The sequence below is a fragment of the Melanotaenia boesemani genome, chromosome 16 (genome assembly GCF_017639745.1).
Source record: "Melanotaenia boesemani isolate fMelBoe1 chromosome 16, fMelBoe1.pri, whole genome shotgun sequence".
NCBI lineage: Eukaryota > Metazoa > Chordata > Actinopteri > Atheriniformes > Melanotaeniidae > Melanotaenia > Melanotaenia boesemani.
Window position 1 is genome coordinate 31166175 of NC_055697.1, and position 19302 is coordinate 31185476.

The 19302-nt window shown below is 39.3% G+C and overlaps 2 protein-coding genes across 2 annotated transcripts; both read right to left on the minus strand.

Annotated features, from left to right (window-relative positions):
* Positions 1–2081: 2081 nt before the first annotated feature.
* Positions 2082–5831, minus strand: LOC121655954 (G-protein coupled receptor 4-like). The gene is made up of 4 exons (XM_042010904.1): positions 5740–5831; positions 5271–5504; positions 4861–5036; positions 2082–4764 (listed from the first exon to the last, which is right to left on the minus strand). The coding sequence occupies exons 2-4, from the start codon at positions 5484–5486 to the stop codon at positions 4227–4229; spliced, it is 930 nt and encodes a 309-aa protein (XP_041866838.1). The 5' UTR covers positions 5487–5504; positions 5740–5831; the 3' UTR covers positions 2082–4226.
* Positions 5832–15173: 9342 nt separating this feature from the next.
* Positions 15174–17679, minus strand: LOC121655952 (mas-related G-protein coupled receptor member A6-like). Its single transcript, XM_042010902.1, has 4 exons — positions 17633–17679; positions 17026–17227; positions 16121–16308; positions 15174–16043 (listed from the first exon to the last, which is right to left on the minus strand). The coding sequence occupies exons 2-4, from the start codon at positions 17215–17217 to the stop codon at positions 15467–15469; spliced, it is 957 nt and encodes a 318-aa protein (XP_041866836.1). The 5' UTR covers positions 17218–17227; positions 17633–17679; the 3' UTR covers positions 15174–15466.
* Positions 17680–19302: the final 1623 nt, after the last annotated feature.

Consider the following 19302-nt stretch of genomic DNA (forward strand, 5'->3'; position numbering starts at 1 on the left):
TATGCAGGTCTCCACTGTCCTACCATTTACAAAGAAAAAGATAGAGAGGTAAAGAGAAGGAAAGATCCACACTACAACACAAACCACCACCCATGTCCTGAGGTTTCATCTGAATCTGTACCACAGTGGCCTGGTCATGACCAAATACCTGGAAACTGATGATGGAAGAAATGATCAAGAAATGATCGACGTCACCACGAAGAAGGTGAATAAAACGTTGCCTAAACAGCAGCCTTGTTGGGAGATGTGATGGTGAAATGTACGAGGGTCCACATAGTCCATAAAATCATAAAAGCCGTCGTCAGCATAGTCGGTGTAGTTCACCATCTTCACTGAAGCATGTTTTCTGAGAGAAGGTTATGTGAAGACAGCAGTAAGATTACTACAAGTAGACGAATGTTACAAGTACTTGTTAACCTCTTAATGCCTGAATTTATTTAGATTTTTAAAAACAAAAATAATACAGGAAATAGTCAAGAAAAATAAACAGAAAGAACAAGACTGGAACAAAATAAAAATTTTTTATTTTAGATACACGACTACTGTGTGGAGTTTGCATGTTCTCCCCGCGTATGCGTGGGTTCTCTCCAGGTACTCCGGCTTCCTCCCACCGTCCAAAGACATGATGTTAGGTTAACTGGTCGCTCTAAATTCTTCCTAGGAGTGAGTGTGAGTGGTTGTTTCTCTGTGTTGCCCTGCAATGGACTGGCTACCTGTCCAGGTGTACCTGCCTCTCACCTGCTCATTGCTGGGATAGACTCCAGCTTCCCTGCGACCCTGAACTGGACTGAACGGTACAGAAAATGAAGGAATGAATTTTTCATTTCCTGGTCCAACAGTTCACAGATACACAACAATCTAACATCTCTGTTTTCATGTCACCTTGCAGCACCTGATGAGTAAAGCTGCATTCACACGGCAAGATTTTCATCCAGACTTTCACATTACAGCTCATGATGGTGTAAATGGAAAAGTTCTGTCTCAGTCTTCACCTTCAAAAGTGGAAATGTTGCTCCTCAAACGCCACAGTCCACCAGTGTTAAGACGAAGCCCTGCACAGTCGCTCTGATGCAAATGTGGCTTGTAACCCGGATTTATCATGATCCACTTCAGCTTCTCTCAGGAAATAAATACAGCAGTCGGGCCTGTTTATGTGATGCTCATCTAGATTCCCAATAAGCAGGAAGCATCCCAGGACATTTTAAAGAAAAACACACAGTCAGCATTTTTTTAAACTAAAGAGTCAAAAGTAATAAAATTCCCAGTTCCAGAAAAGTTGGGAAATCTTCTAAAATGCAGTTTGAAATAACTTCATTCTTTTTAATCTTTATTTATTACACACAAGTACAAAAAGGATTTTTGGTGTTTTTAATCCTCCAGTTTCACTGTAAAAGAAAAATGAACATATTTGACATAAAATTTTAGTAACACAATCAAGCAGAGATGGAAAAGTGGGAAAGAAAAACTCAGCAGTATAAGATATATGAGTAACAGCTTCCCAAGTCTTTAATTAAGACTAGTTAGGTAACGGTAAGGGTGTCAGCATTGGGTATAAAATGAGCATATAAATGAAAGATATAAAATTATTTATATTTCATATTATTTATTTGTATATTGAGTCGTTTACACTGATAACTCACAGCATTGCAGAGTTATTGTGGAAAACCGTCATTTTAACGTCTGCATGAGAAGAACCAACATGGACCTTAACCAGTCACTTAAGATGAGTCCTGCTGACTCCTGATGATCTTCTTCAAAACGGGAAGTGAGAAAAAGGCTGTACAGTAGTTTTTTCCTTCTTTTCTATGTGAATGTAAGTACACTGTAAAAATATGTTTTTGTTTAGCTTCTTTCAGTGACACAAGTATCCGTTTAAACTTTACTTTCTAAATGATAAAGTGCAGAAAGTCAAGATTTTTACAAAAAATAGTTCCACACTGAAATGACTTTGCCAAATTCAGTCCAGCTTTATTTATAAAGCACTTTAAAAACAAGCACACCGGAGCAAAGTGCTGTACAGAAAATTTAAACTAAAAGACACAAATAACAGTTATAAAAGCAAACACATGAAATAAGTACAAAGATAAAACACATTAAAACATTATATCACAAAATAAAACAACATAAAAACAATTAAAACTACTAAAACAATAAAAAATAAATCAGATCAACATCTTAATGGTGTTAAAAGCCAGATGGAAAAGATGGGTTTTATGGAGCGATGTAAAATCTGGCAACGTAGAGGCCTGATGTGGAGGGAGATTATTCCACAGTTTAGGTGCTGCAACAGAGAAAGTGCCATCGTCTCTGAGCTGAGGGAGCCAGTAGGTGAATAAGGCTGCAGAAGCTCAGAAAGGCAGGATGGAGCAAGGCCGAAAGGAAGAAAATGAAAAAGCTCTAAAAGGAACCTGCAGCCAGAGAAAAGAGGCTAAAACAGGGGAAATGTGCTTGTATTGAAGAGTGTCCCATGTCCTGGTAGCAGCTGGCCCTCTGCCCAGTGGTTTCTCATCATCTACATCTGCTTTTCTAAGGAGCTTTAAAAAGGGGTAGTTAATGATGATGTAATGTTAATGTTACTTGTCTCTTAAACTCTGGTCTGTCTGCGCTGTAGTGCTGCAATGTTAACCGCCGGGAGCCTCACAGACCTGTTTGGCTGAGTGTATCACGTGGGATGGATTTACTCACATGCACTTGGTCTGCGTGTTTCCTGACCACTACCCCGAAGACCACAAAAATGTTGCACCAGTTAAAATAAAAGCACCCAGTCAGATTTTATATTCTAGGTCTGGGTCCATGTGGGACAGTTTCTGGGTCCAGATCCGGACTGCAGTCCACTTGTTAGTGACTTCTGGTACAGAATTTAGCTCCTTCAGCACAAGGGAAGGTGTGAGAGTCCATCCAATACCACAGAAGCTGAAACACAACCAGAACTGCTCTGGAGGCGACTAGAAAGCTCATTCATGCTAAATTATTACAATGAACGCAGCAAACTTTTCAGACTTGTTAAACTACATTCAGAGCATTGCATTTTAAACTTCTTAGCGATACTCTGACTTCTGCTGTTTGTTGAAATGCACTAAAGGAGTAAAACTAGACAGTTTGGATCAGAGTTCCTGAAGCAAAACCAACAAATCTAAATACTTAAAAAAAGAGTCCTGCTGGCTGGATAAGCTGGTCAGGCGGGTTGGTTCTGTGGTTAGTATGAAGCTGGACTCTGGACATAAATCATTCATGGCCATCATGGATGCCAGTCAGCCTTTTACACGAGGTCATCGGTGCACAGAGAAGCCTGTTCAGTAACAGACTGTTACTCCCCAGGACCAGAACAAGAAGACTAAGAAACTCTTTCTCTCCTCATGCCATCACCCTGTAGAACTCCACACAGAGGAACAGCCGACAATAAGGAGGAACAGTTAACATTATTACAGACTAAGTAGTTAATAGTAGTGGAAAACTGGACTGGCTGCACTTATCCATGACTACTTGAGTACAAGAGTTTCTCCTGGGTGAATTTTAAAGTTTATTCTTTGGGTAGATTTTTGCTGTATCATGTTTTTCTTTAACTCTTATGGTGCTGCACTGCTGCTGGATCCTAAGAAATCCTGCCCAAAGGGATCAATACATTTTAATCAAATCTGATCTAAAAACAATGAAATAGTCAATAAAACATAATTAAAACTAAAGAAAAATGTGCTGAGGAAATACATTTCTTCAGCTCAAAGGAAAGACAAGAAAAAAGAGGAATTGGTCTTTAAGAAACATTACATAACTTTCCACCTTAAAACTCTGCAATTCTGCTTCATTTTGATGCAACACTTCACACTTCACAACGTTCTTCCCTCCACCCCCCCAGCCCGGGGCATCACGTGGAATCAGGTTTTACTTTATAGTACCACGTCACATGCCAGCAACTGGATATCAACACACCGGCTGTTTTAAATGTGCAAGAAACGGGAGAAGTCATTATCAGAGGGAGCAAGGAGAAGAAAACGAGACGGTGAAAGAAGAGACACGATGCAAACGAATTAACCTTCGTTACGGGACCAAGTGAGAAAATCTGCCGAAGCTCCGTCGTAACGCTTCAGGTAATGATTGTAATTCCTTAACAAAAGAAGCAGATTTTATATAAAGAACATTTTCATAAAAACATTCTGCAAAACATGATGTCAGACTTTAACTCTATTACACCTGCAGCATAACGTCTGTTAACAGTCTGAAATTAAAATCTATATAGTCTGACTACATGAAGCTGACATGTCATTACTCCTGTTGCTCGTCTGCTGATTGGTTAACATTTTACAACAACACAGTAAGGCTGAAAGCTTGTCTGTGGTCCCTTTCCTGATGAAAATATACAGAATCAAGTCTGCAAGAGGACTGATCTTAACTAACATGGAAGACGTGATGTAGAAAGTTAATTTATTTATGGCTTCTTCTGCCAAAAGAAAAATGATGTTGGGCAGGAACAGCAGTGTGTAAATCAGCAGCACCACAACCAGAATGGCCACAATTCTTCGTTTTTCATCAGCAGGGACACTGCGAGCTGCAGACAGGGCTTTAATGGTCCCAACCAGGCAGAAGATGAACAGGGGGAAGGGGAGGAGGAAGATAGCAGACATGGTTGTTCCTATGTGATTATGAATATGGAAATAGAAAGAGAAGGAAATAATGAAAGAAAGGATCCAGACCACGACACAAACAGCCACAGAGGTCTTGATGTTTCGTCTGAATCTGTACCACAGCGGCTGAGTGATCATCAAATACCTGCAATGAAACATGGACACAGATACACAGCTGTTGAACATATCAGTTTAAGGGTCAGACACAAACAGTGGGGAACATGGATAAATAATTATTTACCTTTCCAGAGAGATGCACACCATGAATCCAACACTGGCCAACAGACCAAAATCATAAAACGAGTCAATGAAGAAATTAATCTTTCCAGCCTTCCATGCAGACTGACAGCAGAGCTGAGCGAGATCAGAAACCAGAAGGTTGATGATGTAAACTGGAGCAACGTGGTCTTTTCGTACCTGCAGGAAAACATCAATAAATGTAAATAAATAAGCTTGAAATATTTTCTGAACTTTAAATCTAAATATATTTACTTGTTCTGCCCACAAATTGTATCTGAGCTATTTATCTATCTAGTAATCTAACGTATGGCTGGATTCAGAACTGATCTGAGACAAAGTCCATCCTTTACAACAGAAAACATCAGAAACAGCACATTTATTATACTGAAGAAAAGTAAATCTGATACACACCAGAGAATAAACTGCAGCGATGGCCACTAGAGTCAAAGGAAGTCCAGAACAGATGACGATCCAGTCCACCACATTTTCGATCTGTTCAGCGGTTTCGAAGCTGCTGTAATCATAGTAATAATAGGTGTTGTTGGTAGAATCATCATTGTTGAGACTGACGTTGCTGTAGTTGTAGCTTTTGTCTCTTAAGGTGGTGTTGATATGGAAATCATCCATTTTCCAGTTTGCAAACGGCTGTAGGACAGACGTGATGGCAAGTTGTTTATTACTTTAACATTATTCAGCAAAATGTTTAAAACTCTAATGTGTTGGCTCACACACTCTTGGTGGACTTTCTCTTTGTTACAAATATTTGGATAAAACCAGAGGAAAGAAAAAGAAAAGCAGCAAGCTGTGGTTCTCCAACACAGAAAGATGTAATGCAGTGAGTAAAAAAACCATCTTTATCTGTATAAATTAAGTCTTTTACCTTTGAATGGTGCAAATCCCTCAAGAAAAAGTCCTTCGCTGTCTTAAGTCCTTCACAGATATGGTAGATAGCAGCTGGTTTCTGCTTGTTTCTATCTGCTTTTTTAAGGAAGTTAAAAAAAAAAAGATTTCTTAACATGATTCTGCAATCTTCATCACAAAAAAGGAAATAAGCAGAAAGTACTTGTGAAGAAATTCTGTCAAGAAATCATCTTCCAATATTTCTCACATCTCAAAGTTTAAAGCAGCTCTACACAAGTTTCCAGCATTAAATCTCTGTGCTTCTAACTCCTTTTGATGGTATACTGACATCCATTAAGCACATTACTGGAGCTGTTGTTGCTCTGCAGCATCCGAGGCTGAGAAACTGCACTTTCCACAGAAACCTTTTTCCAGGCCGGGGCATCACATCTCACCAGCAACTGGATATCAACACATTGGATGTTTTGAATGTGCACCATGGCTGATTCAACAAAGCAACCCAAGAAGACATTATCAAAGTAAGTGAAGAAAAGAAAGAGAGAAAGTAATAGAAGATGAAACAGAAGTTAAAATCAAACTGATTTTCACTGTCTGGAGAGATCTCAGAGAAGAGACAGGATGAAGTGAGTAGATAGATTACCTGTTTCTGAAAAAATAACGCCATCAGTAACCGTGTTCATTTTAACACCAGTATAAAATGCTGTTGGGACACAATTTAATGCTTGACTAACCCCAACTGGGATGTCTGGGTGAGGCAATCCAGTCTCACAACATCATTTAAATTCATTCATATACCACTTATTTCACTTCTGTGAAGCTGGAGCCTGTCCCTGGTTTGTTGTTACTCCTTCAGGTAGTTTGGATACGTTTATATCGCTGCATGTGTAAATAAAGTCACATTTATCTTTGAATGCTGCACCATTAAACATTTAAAGTCTGGCACAAATATGGGAGAAATTAAATGGTTTCTTATCATTTATATCTGACTGTCTAAGGAAGTTAAAGAAAAAATATATTCATGCATGATTGTGCAATATTCATGAGAATGAAAATCAGCAGACAAGATTTCCCAAACTTTATTTTACAAGTCATCTTTTAGGAATTGTATCATCCTGAACTCCTTCTCCCAGTTATTATCCACCAGTTTTGTATTCCTCTCTCATCCATGTGTATCATCTATGCATATAAATTGGTCCATGGCCATAAATATAAATATATCCAGCCATCTATCCATCCATTATATATACCACTTCGTTCATGAAGGGTCATGGGGAAGCTGGATCCTATCCCAACATTTAGCAGGTGAGAGTCAGATACACCCTGGACAGGTCACCAGTCCAATTTAGGGCCAAAACAGAGAGACAAACAATTATTCATCCTCATGCTCACTCCTAGGAAGAATTTAGAGTGACCAATTAACCTAACATGCATGTCTTTGAATAGTGGGAGGAAGTCGATGTACCCGTAGAGAATCCACGCATACACGGGGAGAACATGCAAACTCCACACAGAAAGACCGCCGTTCATATACATATATATATATATATATATATATATATAAAATGCTGTCATCGGCTCGCGGGAGTGAACCTATACTAGCACTGCCCACTAGTGGAGGTATTGACTTAACAACCATGGCAACATAAAACACGTATGGAAATATGAGGATGACTGTAATACTTGATTACATTCTGATATGAATGATTCGGTAGAACTCGTCTGGCTCAGTGGGTCCTTCAGCTAGAACATCCAGTACATAGTTACAGATAAGCAAGACTCAGGTGTAACTAAGAATCACCAGTTAGATACCCGTCCATTCTGTTGCACTAGATACACGTCTCAATTCAACAGAAAATTCTCTAAACAAAAAGAAGCATTAGTTTAGATTCTTCTCACGTGGGTGCAGTTTAAGTGTTTTATATTTGACTAGATTTTTTGCAGCCCTGTTAGTTTTTTCTATTATAGATTACTTTTAGTTTCCTCACTTGTGTCCAGGTAGCTAAATCCTCCTCACCTGTGTTCTATTTGTTATCACCATCTCCTGTATAAATAATATAATATAATGTAGATCAGGGATCACAAACTCTGGACCTCTTGGGTCAGTGTCCTGCAGGTTTTACATGTTTCCCAAAAATGACTCAAATTGATGGATTATTAAGAAACTAATGAAGAGCTTAACAATCGTTGCATTGTTAGGGACCCGCTGCATTTCAGTCCAGTGTGTTGCAGCACGGAAACATCTAAAACTGGGACCCAGGTCTACAAACAGTTCCCTCTAGTTTGTGGTCAAAAGTAAGAATAAATAAAACAGATCTTGATCACAGGACTTCATGGGTCTGGCAGGAGTTCAACGTTTACAAATATGTTTTGGTCAAACTTGTTTCAGTCTTATTGACAAGAAGAAGGATTTTAATGGTCCCAACCAGGAAGAAGGTGAACAGGGGGAAGGGGGGGAGGAGGTAGACTGCAATTTCTCTGAGCTGAAACCAACTTTGAAATAGACAGGAAGGACATAAACAAGAGGAAGGATCCAGACCACGACACAAACAGCCACAGAGGTCTTGATGTTTCGTCTGAATCTGTACCACAGCGGCTGAGTGATCATCAAATACCTGCAATGAAACATGAACACAGATACACAGCTGAGCATCAGAAATGTATGAATTTAATGGTCAGACACATAAATAGTCCTGTACATAAACAGTTATTTACTTTTCCAGAGAAATGCTCACCATGAATCCAACACTGGCCATCACACCAACGTAGAAGCAGCAATACGTGAAGTAATGAAACCCTCCTTCCTTCAGCGCAGTCAGACAGCAGAGCTGATAATGACAGAGGAAATCAGCAGACCAGAAGTTTCTTCATCAAATCATCCTCCATCTAAAAGAAAAACTGGATTAATGTAAAATATATCAAAGAATTTAAACAGTTTACATTTCCTGTAATATTTTTAAATATTCTGTCTTCTATTTATGAAATTCCTTTATTGAAATTTTTTATTTTGTCATACCATGCAGACCCTGGTTCAAAACTAATTTCAAGACTATACAAAGGTATTCAGGAAATTAAAAATTTTAACTCAATTTACATTAAACAAAAATGGGATAGGGAAACAAATGTGGTAATCTCTAATGATGCTTGGTTTCAACTGTGTGCATTTCAGTGGAAAATCTCTAGTTCTAATAGCAGAATCAGAATCAGAATCAGAAATACTTTATTAATCCCTTTGCAGGGAAATTCATGTTTTCAGTACAACCCATCCAAGACTAGACAAAACAACATATGATGACACAAACAGAACAGGCAGACTGACGGAGCAGCCGTTTCTACAGCGCTCCTTGTCTAAGATATAGGTGAAAGGTAACATTAGGGGAGTAAGATGTAGCTGGAGAGGATAAAAAAAAGGCATCTCCACACTGGGCCTAAGGGCCCATTATTGAGATACAAAAAAGACTCCTCAGTACATAAAGAACAAAACTCAGACAATCACAACATCAGAAACACGTGGCGGGGGGGTCTCCCATCACAGCAAGTCCGGACGCAGCTGACACGAGCGCAGTCCAGTCGACCCGCCGCCAGGGAGTGGAAGGAGCGGGGTAAGGAGCAGCCCCAGGCAGTGAATCACGGGGGGATGTATCTGTAGTGGTGTACTTGAGTGTGGTGCATGTATGTGTGTGCGTAGAAGTGAGCATATGAACTTTGCCCCAGTTCTCCCTCACAGTCTCTGCCACCTGATGATAGTGGGGCATCCTTGAGGGCTGATCCAGGTTGAAGTCCATCGCCCGTGAAGAGGGTGAGGGGAGGGTTGGGGACTGAGCGTCCATCAACAAAACATTCCAGGGAGCTTTCAACCAGCCATCAAGGCCAGCACAGGGAGCCAAATTTGATAACAGCATTTGTTTTGGTTCAGGCCAGAGCTGTTTCATCTGCCTTGAGTCTCTACAGTGGTCCCACTGGCGACTCCAATCATCCGAATTTTGGGTCAATTTCCATCCAGCCGAGCTGACAACTTCTCCAAGTTGGTGACCACCTCACGTACAAGCCCAGAAATCGCAACCAGTTTGCCATCCAGAACTGGAATAGCCTCCAGTTTACGATTCAGCTCCTGTACCGCCACAGCCTGATTGTTCGTAGCTCGGCACACACCCGCACAGAAATCCGGCAGCTTGCCAGTGACTGCCGACAGTGTCCGAATTTTGCGATATGCCAGGAAACCGCCCGCTCCAAACAGCAGAAACCCAGTTATCATGAAACCGAATGTATAGATGTCCTCAGCGTCCTCGACAGAAAGAATCGACAGACACATGACTTTCCACACTCCCCAGGAATCCATCACATATCCAGCCGAAAACGTTCCGCCAGGGCAAGCAGGCTCCCCTACGCCTGTTTTCCGGTTCGAATAAATTTGGTCGATTGCATTTAGGGACCAGCTGATCAAATCCATATCCAAGATTTAGTTTTTGGAAGGAAATGCAGAGAGAGGCTCAGAGAGATGACAGGACAGTAGCAGGGCAGAGTGGGAGAGGGAGGGAGAAGAAAAAGCGTCTGCCTCGGTTGAGAGCCGGAAGAAGAAATATATATATGGAGATGTTTGGCTGGAAGAGTCTCAGTAGATACTTTATTTCTCCTGCACAAAGTAAACATTATTCAGGCTCCTCCAGCTGCTGGAGAAACTGTTGGAAGTGATTCTGGACACGCAAATCCCTTTAAAGGAACCAGAAGTCCTCCACATTAAAGAGGAAGAAGAACTCTGGACCATTGAAAAGACAGAGCAGGCTGATGGACTGGAGGAGGACATCACCACAAACCACCAGACCACATCTGATGTCAAGAATGAAGACGATGAAGAGAGACATCAGTCCCCACAACTTCAGAGGCAAACTGAAGAAAACAGAGTGGTAGAAGGCAGTGACAGCGGTTGTAAGATGAGCAGGGCACCGTTGTCGGGTGAAAATAGTGATAAAACGTGTAACACTGTCAAAACAGTCTGTAGCTGCTTTGAGTGTGGGGAAGAATTTCTCTCTGAGCGGTCTCTCCTGAGACACATGAGAAGCCATCCAGTAAACAGGTGTTTGGTTAAAGATACGTTTTTTAAAGTGAATCAAAATTTAGATTTACAGATGAAAATCCACACAAAACAGACATTGTGATGTTTGTGGTAAAAAGTTTGTCATCTTAGAGTCCACACAGGAGAGAAACCATTTATTTGTGATGTTTGTGGTACAAAGTTTGCAGTACATGCTAATCTTAAAAGACATATAAGAGTTCACACAGGAGAGACATAATGTAGTTGTAAAGTTTTGGGTGAAGATTCAAATATCAGTTTGGTCTTAAAGCATAAAACCTCACACGGAATAAAAAGTGCATAGCTGCAGATACGTGTGAACGATTAGCTGTGAGTATTGAACAGGAATATAAAGAAAAAAAACTGAGTATTGAAGTGTGTTTTATAAGTAATATCTGTATTGTCTTGTAGTGTTTTGTTTTTATTTACTTTTTTAATCAACCTACTGTCTTTTCCTGTTATTTCTGCCTTGTTTAACTAAAGAATGTTTTTCTGATTAAACTTTATGTCTCATTCTTGAATAAATCACTTAAAGGATATTAGAGACGTATTATTGTTAGAGCTATGAGGGAATTAAAAAGAAAGGATACTATATTGTGTGCAACAGCATTTAAAGCAGAAAACGTTAGATCAGAGATCTGCTATCTAGTCATGTCAGTTCTTCAGTCATCACAAATTTAATATTATTACAAATACACCACTTGTACACTGTTTAAGAAACAACTCCAGTGTAACTCTGCTGTTGTTCTAAAGTTGTTCATCTCAGTATGTTAAAAATGGCTGTTCTTATACACTTTTATGATACACTTGCTGCTCATTATTTAGTGTAGATTTCTCTTAAATAGAACAGTTTAGTGGTTAAGCTGAGTTTTATCTGTTGTCTGTTAATTGAAACGGTGATGGTTAAATAAATAAGTTCATGATAAAACCTTGTTGATGTGTCATCCTTATAAACTAATCACATCCTCATCACGGTTCTTTAAGAAAGAAATGAAAATAGAAAGTTTTAAGAGAAAATGTTTCAGAAAATTATCAAGTTTTCTATGTGTCACAGTCTTGGGCTGAGGTTGAGTTTTCCCAGCTGCCTCTCAATGCATCTTTCCTCAAGCCCTGATTGCTGATGCTCTCCAGCTGTGTTGTTCCCTGTTTTTTGTTATCAGCCTTGTAGCAGCATTTTGAACAACTTGAAGAAAGTCAAGAGATCTTTTGCTTAAGCATGTGAAGATGGAATTACAATAATTAAGTCTGGATGAAATGAAGGTATGGACAATCATGATAAAAACAAGAGCGAACAAGTGATTTTATATGAGCATCTAGGTTAAAAACAGTATTTTCTTAATAATGTTAGGCTTCCATCTGCTCCTCTTCTGGAACACTACCTCTCCATCTTTGGAGAAGTTGCACCTGAAAGAAACACAAGAATTAAATTGCAATTACCAACTTTGAAATAATTAAAAATCTAAGCAGATGGTGACTAGAAACCAGCTCTGCTGTCGAAGGAACACAACTTCCAGCCTGCGGGGGATCGACGATGGGCAAATGAACTCAATCTATTCTTCAATACATTTGATCAGCTATCTGCTATATGTGGGTGCACAGCTATATAGACTTTTTATATAGATTTTGTTCTATATACATTCGTGTCTTTGTTTGTACGTTTTTTTTGTTCTTACCTCTTTAATGCTGTTTTTGCACCTTTGCTGCTGTAGCACCAAAATGTCCCCACTGTGGGACCATTAATATCTTATCTTATCTTATCTAACTTATCTTATCTTATCTTATCTAACTTATCTTATCTAACTTATCTAACTTATCGTATCTTATCTTATCTTATCTAACTTATCTTATCTTATCTTATCTAACTTATCTTATCTTATCTTATCTTATCTTCTGCCTTTTTGTTGCAGATAATCAACCTAAAATAAATGCTTTTATTTAAGGATTTGTTTGTAGCTTTAATGTTTACAACCCCGTTTTCCCTAGCGAGCCAGGGTTTGTAACACACCCACAGTGTGTTAAACTTGGTCTCCATCTCTTGTCTTGTCACAGGTATGATTGTACACCTGTCTACACCACTACTTCCACCATGAATTTGAAGATGGCACTACAGTAGTTTGGCTGATAGGGGTTGGAGATATGTCTGCGTACAGACAGGAGACTGAGGCATGGATGAAGTAGTGGTCAGTTAACAATCTCAGCTTCTGTCAGCCGCCATCAACGACTGCACCCATCCAGGTCAGCAGAAGATTTAAAGTCCGGGCTAAAAGACTTAAGCACAGCGTTTTTACCACAGCAATACGAGCCTTGAACAGACTTTAAACGAGATATCTGCCTCATGTTGCAGCTGTTCTGGAATATTTCATTAGTTTCTATTTATAATTAATTGTGTTGTTAATTGATTATGCTATTACTCTTGAATTAGTTGAGCTGTGAATATTAATTAGTTTACCATCATTTCATCATTACACATTAATTACATAATTACAATGTGTGTGTGTGTAGTGTGTACTTGTAAAGCATAGCACTCAGCACTGTTCATTGTATATTTTCTGTGCAATGGCAGTAAAGGCATTGGCTCGTGTCCTCTGTAAATCTTCAGCACAATAAAAATACTTTAGTCACAAGTGGAAAATTAGTAAAATAAAAACAATAAATGTATATTCCATCCATTTTCAGGAGGAAATAAAATCTGTCCACAAAACACAGCGTCAATGTCCACAACAGTTCAAGTGTTTTACTTCAGTTGAGAATTAAAGCCATGACTCTTTAAACTGTGACAGAGTGGAAACCAGAGATGTTCACAAGTCCTTTTTCGCAAGTCAGAGTCAAGTCTCAAGTCTTTGACTTCAAGTCCAAGTCAAGTTGCAAGTCACTTTAGTTTCAGTGAGTAATCTGCCTCTGGTCTGCTTATCTTCCAGCATTTAGCTACAGCTCTGATCTGTAGCTTTTACTGAAATGCTCTGTCCCTCCTCTGGACAATTTATTTGCTTTACTGAATTCAGGAAACCTGCAGATGAACGTGGAAGTTTATTCAGATTAGTAAATATGCTCTTAACATAACTTATCCAAGAGTTTTTAATGTGAACCAAAATCCATCTGGACCCACTGAGAAATGTAAAATACTAATAGTTCATAGTATTTTATCCTGAATGTAGAGAGGAGGACCAACATGCTGCTTTAGTGCAGGATCACCACCTGTCCTGCAGGTTTTAGACGTTTCCCTGTAGCAACACACCTGATTCATGTGACTGCTTGTTGTCCAGTTCTGAACAAGCCTCTTAATGACCCATTAATAATTTGACTCAGGTGTTTTGCAGCTGGTAAACATGTAAAATCTGCAGGAAAGTGGCTCAACAGGTCCACAGCTAGTGATCCCTGCTCTACTGCATCAGAAATCTTAATATAGTTTTTAAAGGGCTTGAAATAATTGCGAGATGGGTACAGAAAATATTTATTTTAAACCTTTTTAAACTAAATAAACAAACAATCTATATTTTAATCTATTTAGATCTAATATTTGCAGGGACAATGAACTTTTTTTTTACTTTCATAAATCAGCAACAGCTGTCAAATAAACAGACCCATTAAAACCGTGTTGTTTACAGTGGATCTGATCCCAGTTTGATCCCAGTTTGATCCCAGTTTGATCCCAGTTTAACGTCATCATGGCAAAGTCACAGTTTACGGAAACTGTTCAGTAAATGTCTCGTTCTTCTTCTGAACACATCCAGTGGAGCCAGTCAGATGGAGTTAATACTGTTTTAGTACAAAGGTAGCAACAAGCTAACGTTTACACTGCTGTGGCTCTAAGCTTGTTGCTAACATTAATGCTAACATTAGCCTTCACATTACAGTATATAACCTCTCCAGGGGTGTTTTAAGGTGGATGAAGGTGAATGTGGTGGATCCAGAGTCCACTTTTTTCATACCACAGACGTTTCAGTTTGCTGCTCTAATTTTGACCCTTTTTTATTAAGTTTTAATACCCTTAAAATCACAGCAGCGCTGCAGCAACAGCTGTGTTTACAGGTGCTGCAGTTATTGTGATTGATTGCACGTGCACTGCGGGCACGTCTGTGTGATGTTACGTCAGTGTTACGGGGAAATGGCAGCAGACAGATCCAACATTGACACAATCATGGAGAAAAATAATATTGTTCATGAGTCTCAAATTGCGAGTCCGAGTCGAGTCTAAAGTCTTTTGTCTCGAGTCACTGGAAATGGTACTTAAGTGTAGGACTCAAGAATGAGTCCCAGAAGTTCCCCTGCTGAAAATATAAAAAATTAAACAGTATATAGTTTATTATTCCCTTCCAGACAGCAATGATCATGTTGAGATCTACTTAATATTGCTGTAAATATTACAATTTACTATATTACTGATGTTAATAAAGTACATTTCTAAAACACTTTTTCAAAGTATTGAAATAATATTGAAAGTAAAAATTCAGGCAAGAGTCAACATCGGAAGCAAAAAGGTCAACAGACAGCAAAGTAACGTAAAATGTAGATACAACATGAAACAGAAAACGAGTTAAAAACACCTCAAGCCTGGAAAACAAGAAACATAACAAACAAAGCAAAACAGTGCAAAGCCTAAAACTCATTAAACATATGTGCATGAGCCTGGGTTTATAAAGAACATTTATAAAGAACGTGCTTGTTTATCTACACAATACTACACTTTCTCCTCTGCTTCCTCTTCCTGTGCAGGATTGTCTGCTCCCAAGTTTTCAGGGTTCTCGTTTGATTTGCTCTCATCATCTTGGTCCATTTTGCAGCAACACAGAGCAGCTAAAAGTCTATCACAGACACCTTTCCTCATGAAAACGTTCAGAAACAAATCTGCCAGAAACAGATCTGCCAGAGGACTGAAGTAAACTGGAATTATAGTCACAAGTTCAAAAGTTGGGTCATGTCTGTATTTCTTTGCTAGGGAATAAATGATACGAGGCAGAAACAGCAGAGTGTAAATCAGCAACACCAGGACCAGAACTGCCACAACTCGTCGTTTTTCATCTGCAGAGATGCTGATGGCAGCAGACAGGGCTTTAACTGTCCCCGCCAGGAAGAAACAGAACAGCGGGAATGGAAGGAGCAGGAAGGAAGCTACAGCTGTTTCAGTGTAGTTATAAGCAAAGAAAAAGATGGGGAAAAATAAAAGAGGAAGGAGCCAGATCACTACGCAGACTATCACTGATGTCTTGATGTTTCGTCTGAGTCTGTACCACAGTGGCCTGGTGATGACCAAATACCTGGAAAGAAAGATGAGACCCCCAATATTAACAGACTAGTGAAGCAAAGAGGCAGCCTTGGATAGACTGATAGTCACCTTTCAAGAGAAACCACCACCATGAAGCAAACGCTGACCATCATGATGTAATGATGAATATAAAAGAATCCAAGGCAGATTTTCCAGTCAGGGAATTTCTGCACCAAAACGATCAAGCAGCAGAGCCGAATGAGGTCGGAAATGAGAAGGTTGGTGACGTAAACCGGAGCAACGTGATCCTTTCGTACCTGCAGGAAAACAGCAGAAAGTCAAAGAGAAAAGTTGTAAAGATGTTTCAGGTTTAACCCTTTAAACCCAAACATGTCACCAGCAACAGAAAGAGCTGCTTTCCTGCTATGCTCACTTCCCCCACACAGGCAAAGCCACAATATTCTGTAAACCCTGTTTATCAAAGGAGGCTCAGCTTCCAGCTTCCATTGGAAGTACGTTGGTTGTATGAATGTTGAGGAATCACAGTCATTTGAATTATTTTACTTTCACTTTCTGTCAGGAAACATGGCTGGATTTAAAGAGTTAAACACATTCAAATGTCTTTTACCGTGCAGAAACAAGCACATTTTTATTCTTAAGCAGATAAACAACCACAGAAATTCATCCTCTGGAATGCAAGTTTGATTCTACAGAGCTATTCTTACAAGTTTTAGATGTTTATCTGTTGCAACACACCTGAGTTAAATGAATGAGTCTCTGAGAAGGAACCTGATAAACTGTTGGATGCATTTAATTTGAATCAGCTGTGTTAGAGCAGGGAAACATGCGGCTCTCTAGGACCAAGCTTGGATATCCCTGCTCTAGAAACATGAATATCTGCAGTCCATCCAGCAGATGGACCATGTTAGCAGGATTCATCCAAACTTGCATTCCCATAAAATGGAGCTACAAACATTTAAAGGTTAAAAGAACAAACTTGTACAATTAACAATTGTCAGCATTATTTTACATACCAGAGAATAAAGTGTGCAGATGGCTATGAGGGTCAAAGGGAGGCCGAGGCCAGCAATGATCAACGTCACCACGAAGAAGGCGAATGAACTGCTGCCTAAATAGCAGCCTTGCTGGGTGATGTGATGGTGAAATGTGCGAGGGTCCATATAATCATAAGCGTAGCTGTCAGCTTTGTCGGTGTAGCTCACCATCTTCAACTTTCTGAGAGAAGGTGATGTGAAAACAGCAGTGAGATTACTAGAAGTAGACAAATGTTAGAACCTGACAGCTGTCATCAGGGTTAAAGTTGTAATCTGAGTTTGTGGGTTTTTATTTATTATTATTTATGTTATTAAAGGAAACTATATAAAAGAGGCAATGTTCATATAATATACACATAATTAGAATGATTTTCTTCATTTGCTGGTCCAACAGTTTCAGAGATACAGAACAATCTGAACTTTTTATTTCATGTCACCTTGCAGCACCTAATACACACAACAACCCTCCCAAGATTTTAAAAAGCTAAAGCCCTGTTCACACAGCAAGATTTTCATCCAGATGTTTTACATTACAAACAAAATGTTGATGATGGAGTAAATAAAAAAGTTCTGTCTCAATCTTTACCTTTGAAAGTTGAAATGTTGCTCCTCAAACGTTTCTGTGTGCCAGTGTTAAGACGAAGCCCGGCACAGTCATTCTGATGCAAATGTGGTTTGTAACACGTGATTCATTATGATCCACTTCTGCTTCTCTCAGGAAATAAATACAGTAGTTGGTCCTGTTTATGTGATGCTCATCTAGATTCCCAATAAGGAGGAAGCATCCCAGGACACTTGAAAGATGGTTATACTGAGTAATGGGGGGCCTGGGCCCCTGTAGAGCCCTATGTCTAGCAACGCCCCTGTCCTCACAGTCACATAACTTATTGATCACGAAAGTCTTTTTTCAGGTTCAACTGACAGATCCAGAATAAACTCTGTATATAGAAAATACGAACATGTTTGACATAAAATTTCAGCAACACAATCAAGCGAAGATGAATAAGAGGCAAAGAAAGGCGAAACATTTCAGGATATACGAGGAACAGCATTCTCAGTGTCTTCCCTCACAAACTGGTGGGTAAACTGGGGGACCTGGGACTTCCACTTTCCACCTGCATGTGGATCAACAGCTTCCTGTCAGACTGCAGTCAGAGGGTTACTGGTGTACCAGTACAGTAACTGTAGACTGTCACTGTTCCCCAGAGTATGTGGTCATAGTTAGCGATGTTTACATCCCACCCGATGCTAGTGCTAACTCAGCAACCAGGCTCATATATGACAGTGTTAGCTAATAGCAGAGAATGTATCCTGACATTGTGCACACACTATGCCTCCGCGACCCGACCACGGATAATAGGCAAGAAAATGGAAATGGAAGTTTTAATTCAGTGGTTCCCAAACTTTCTCTGCAGAGCCTCCTTTTACTCCAAGATAATATCAACACCCCCTTTCCCGCTATCACATGCACCCCAATGCTTACAATGAAACAGATGTAGAAATGTGCTGCAAAGTAAAATTGTTTAGCAGAAAAATAGGCTCTAGATCATTACTTGTGCCATATTTAAAATCCACATTTGGTATTATCTCAGTGAGACAAGCTGATTTTCATCATGTGGGTGTCAGAGCGGTGAACCAAATCTACCAAAAAAAAAACACTTCACCCTCCCGGTTTGTCAAGTTTCTGTTGTTTTCAAGTCTTTCATTTAGAATTTTTATCATTGGGTGTCCAGAAACAAAGTTATTGCGAGTGCTAGTTTAGAATAGAAAAAAAGCTATTTGCACATGTGCAGGTGTAAAAAGACTAAATAAATCAGATACATGCACAAAGACATTATTATTATTGACATGAAATATAAATGTGTTCATCCGATTTTTCATCTGATGATGGCATTTTTCTGATAAAGGATATTAGAATATGTGTGTGCATGAACACTTGGATTATTTGAAATCAGGTTATATTCACACTTTTGGTTCATTGTCTTAAAACTAATCTAGTGCTACCATATATGTAGATTAGCACTGCTACGTAGCTTCATGCTAACATCCATAATTTTCCTGATGTTTCTTAAAAAATAGTATTAATTTGTCAGTGGTGTATGTTTATTGATTATTTAATTTAATAATTAAATCTTCCAAACGAGGCAGGTGATTCGTTCTGTTCTTCAGCACCATGGACAGCAGCACTGTTGGTCGTGTGCTGGGAGCATCTGTACAGCTACTTCATGTGCTTCTTTGTGGTTGTTAAGAGAACGC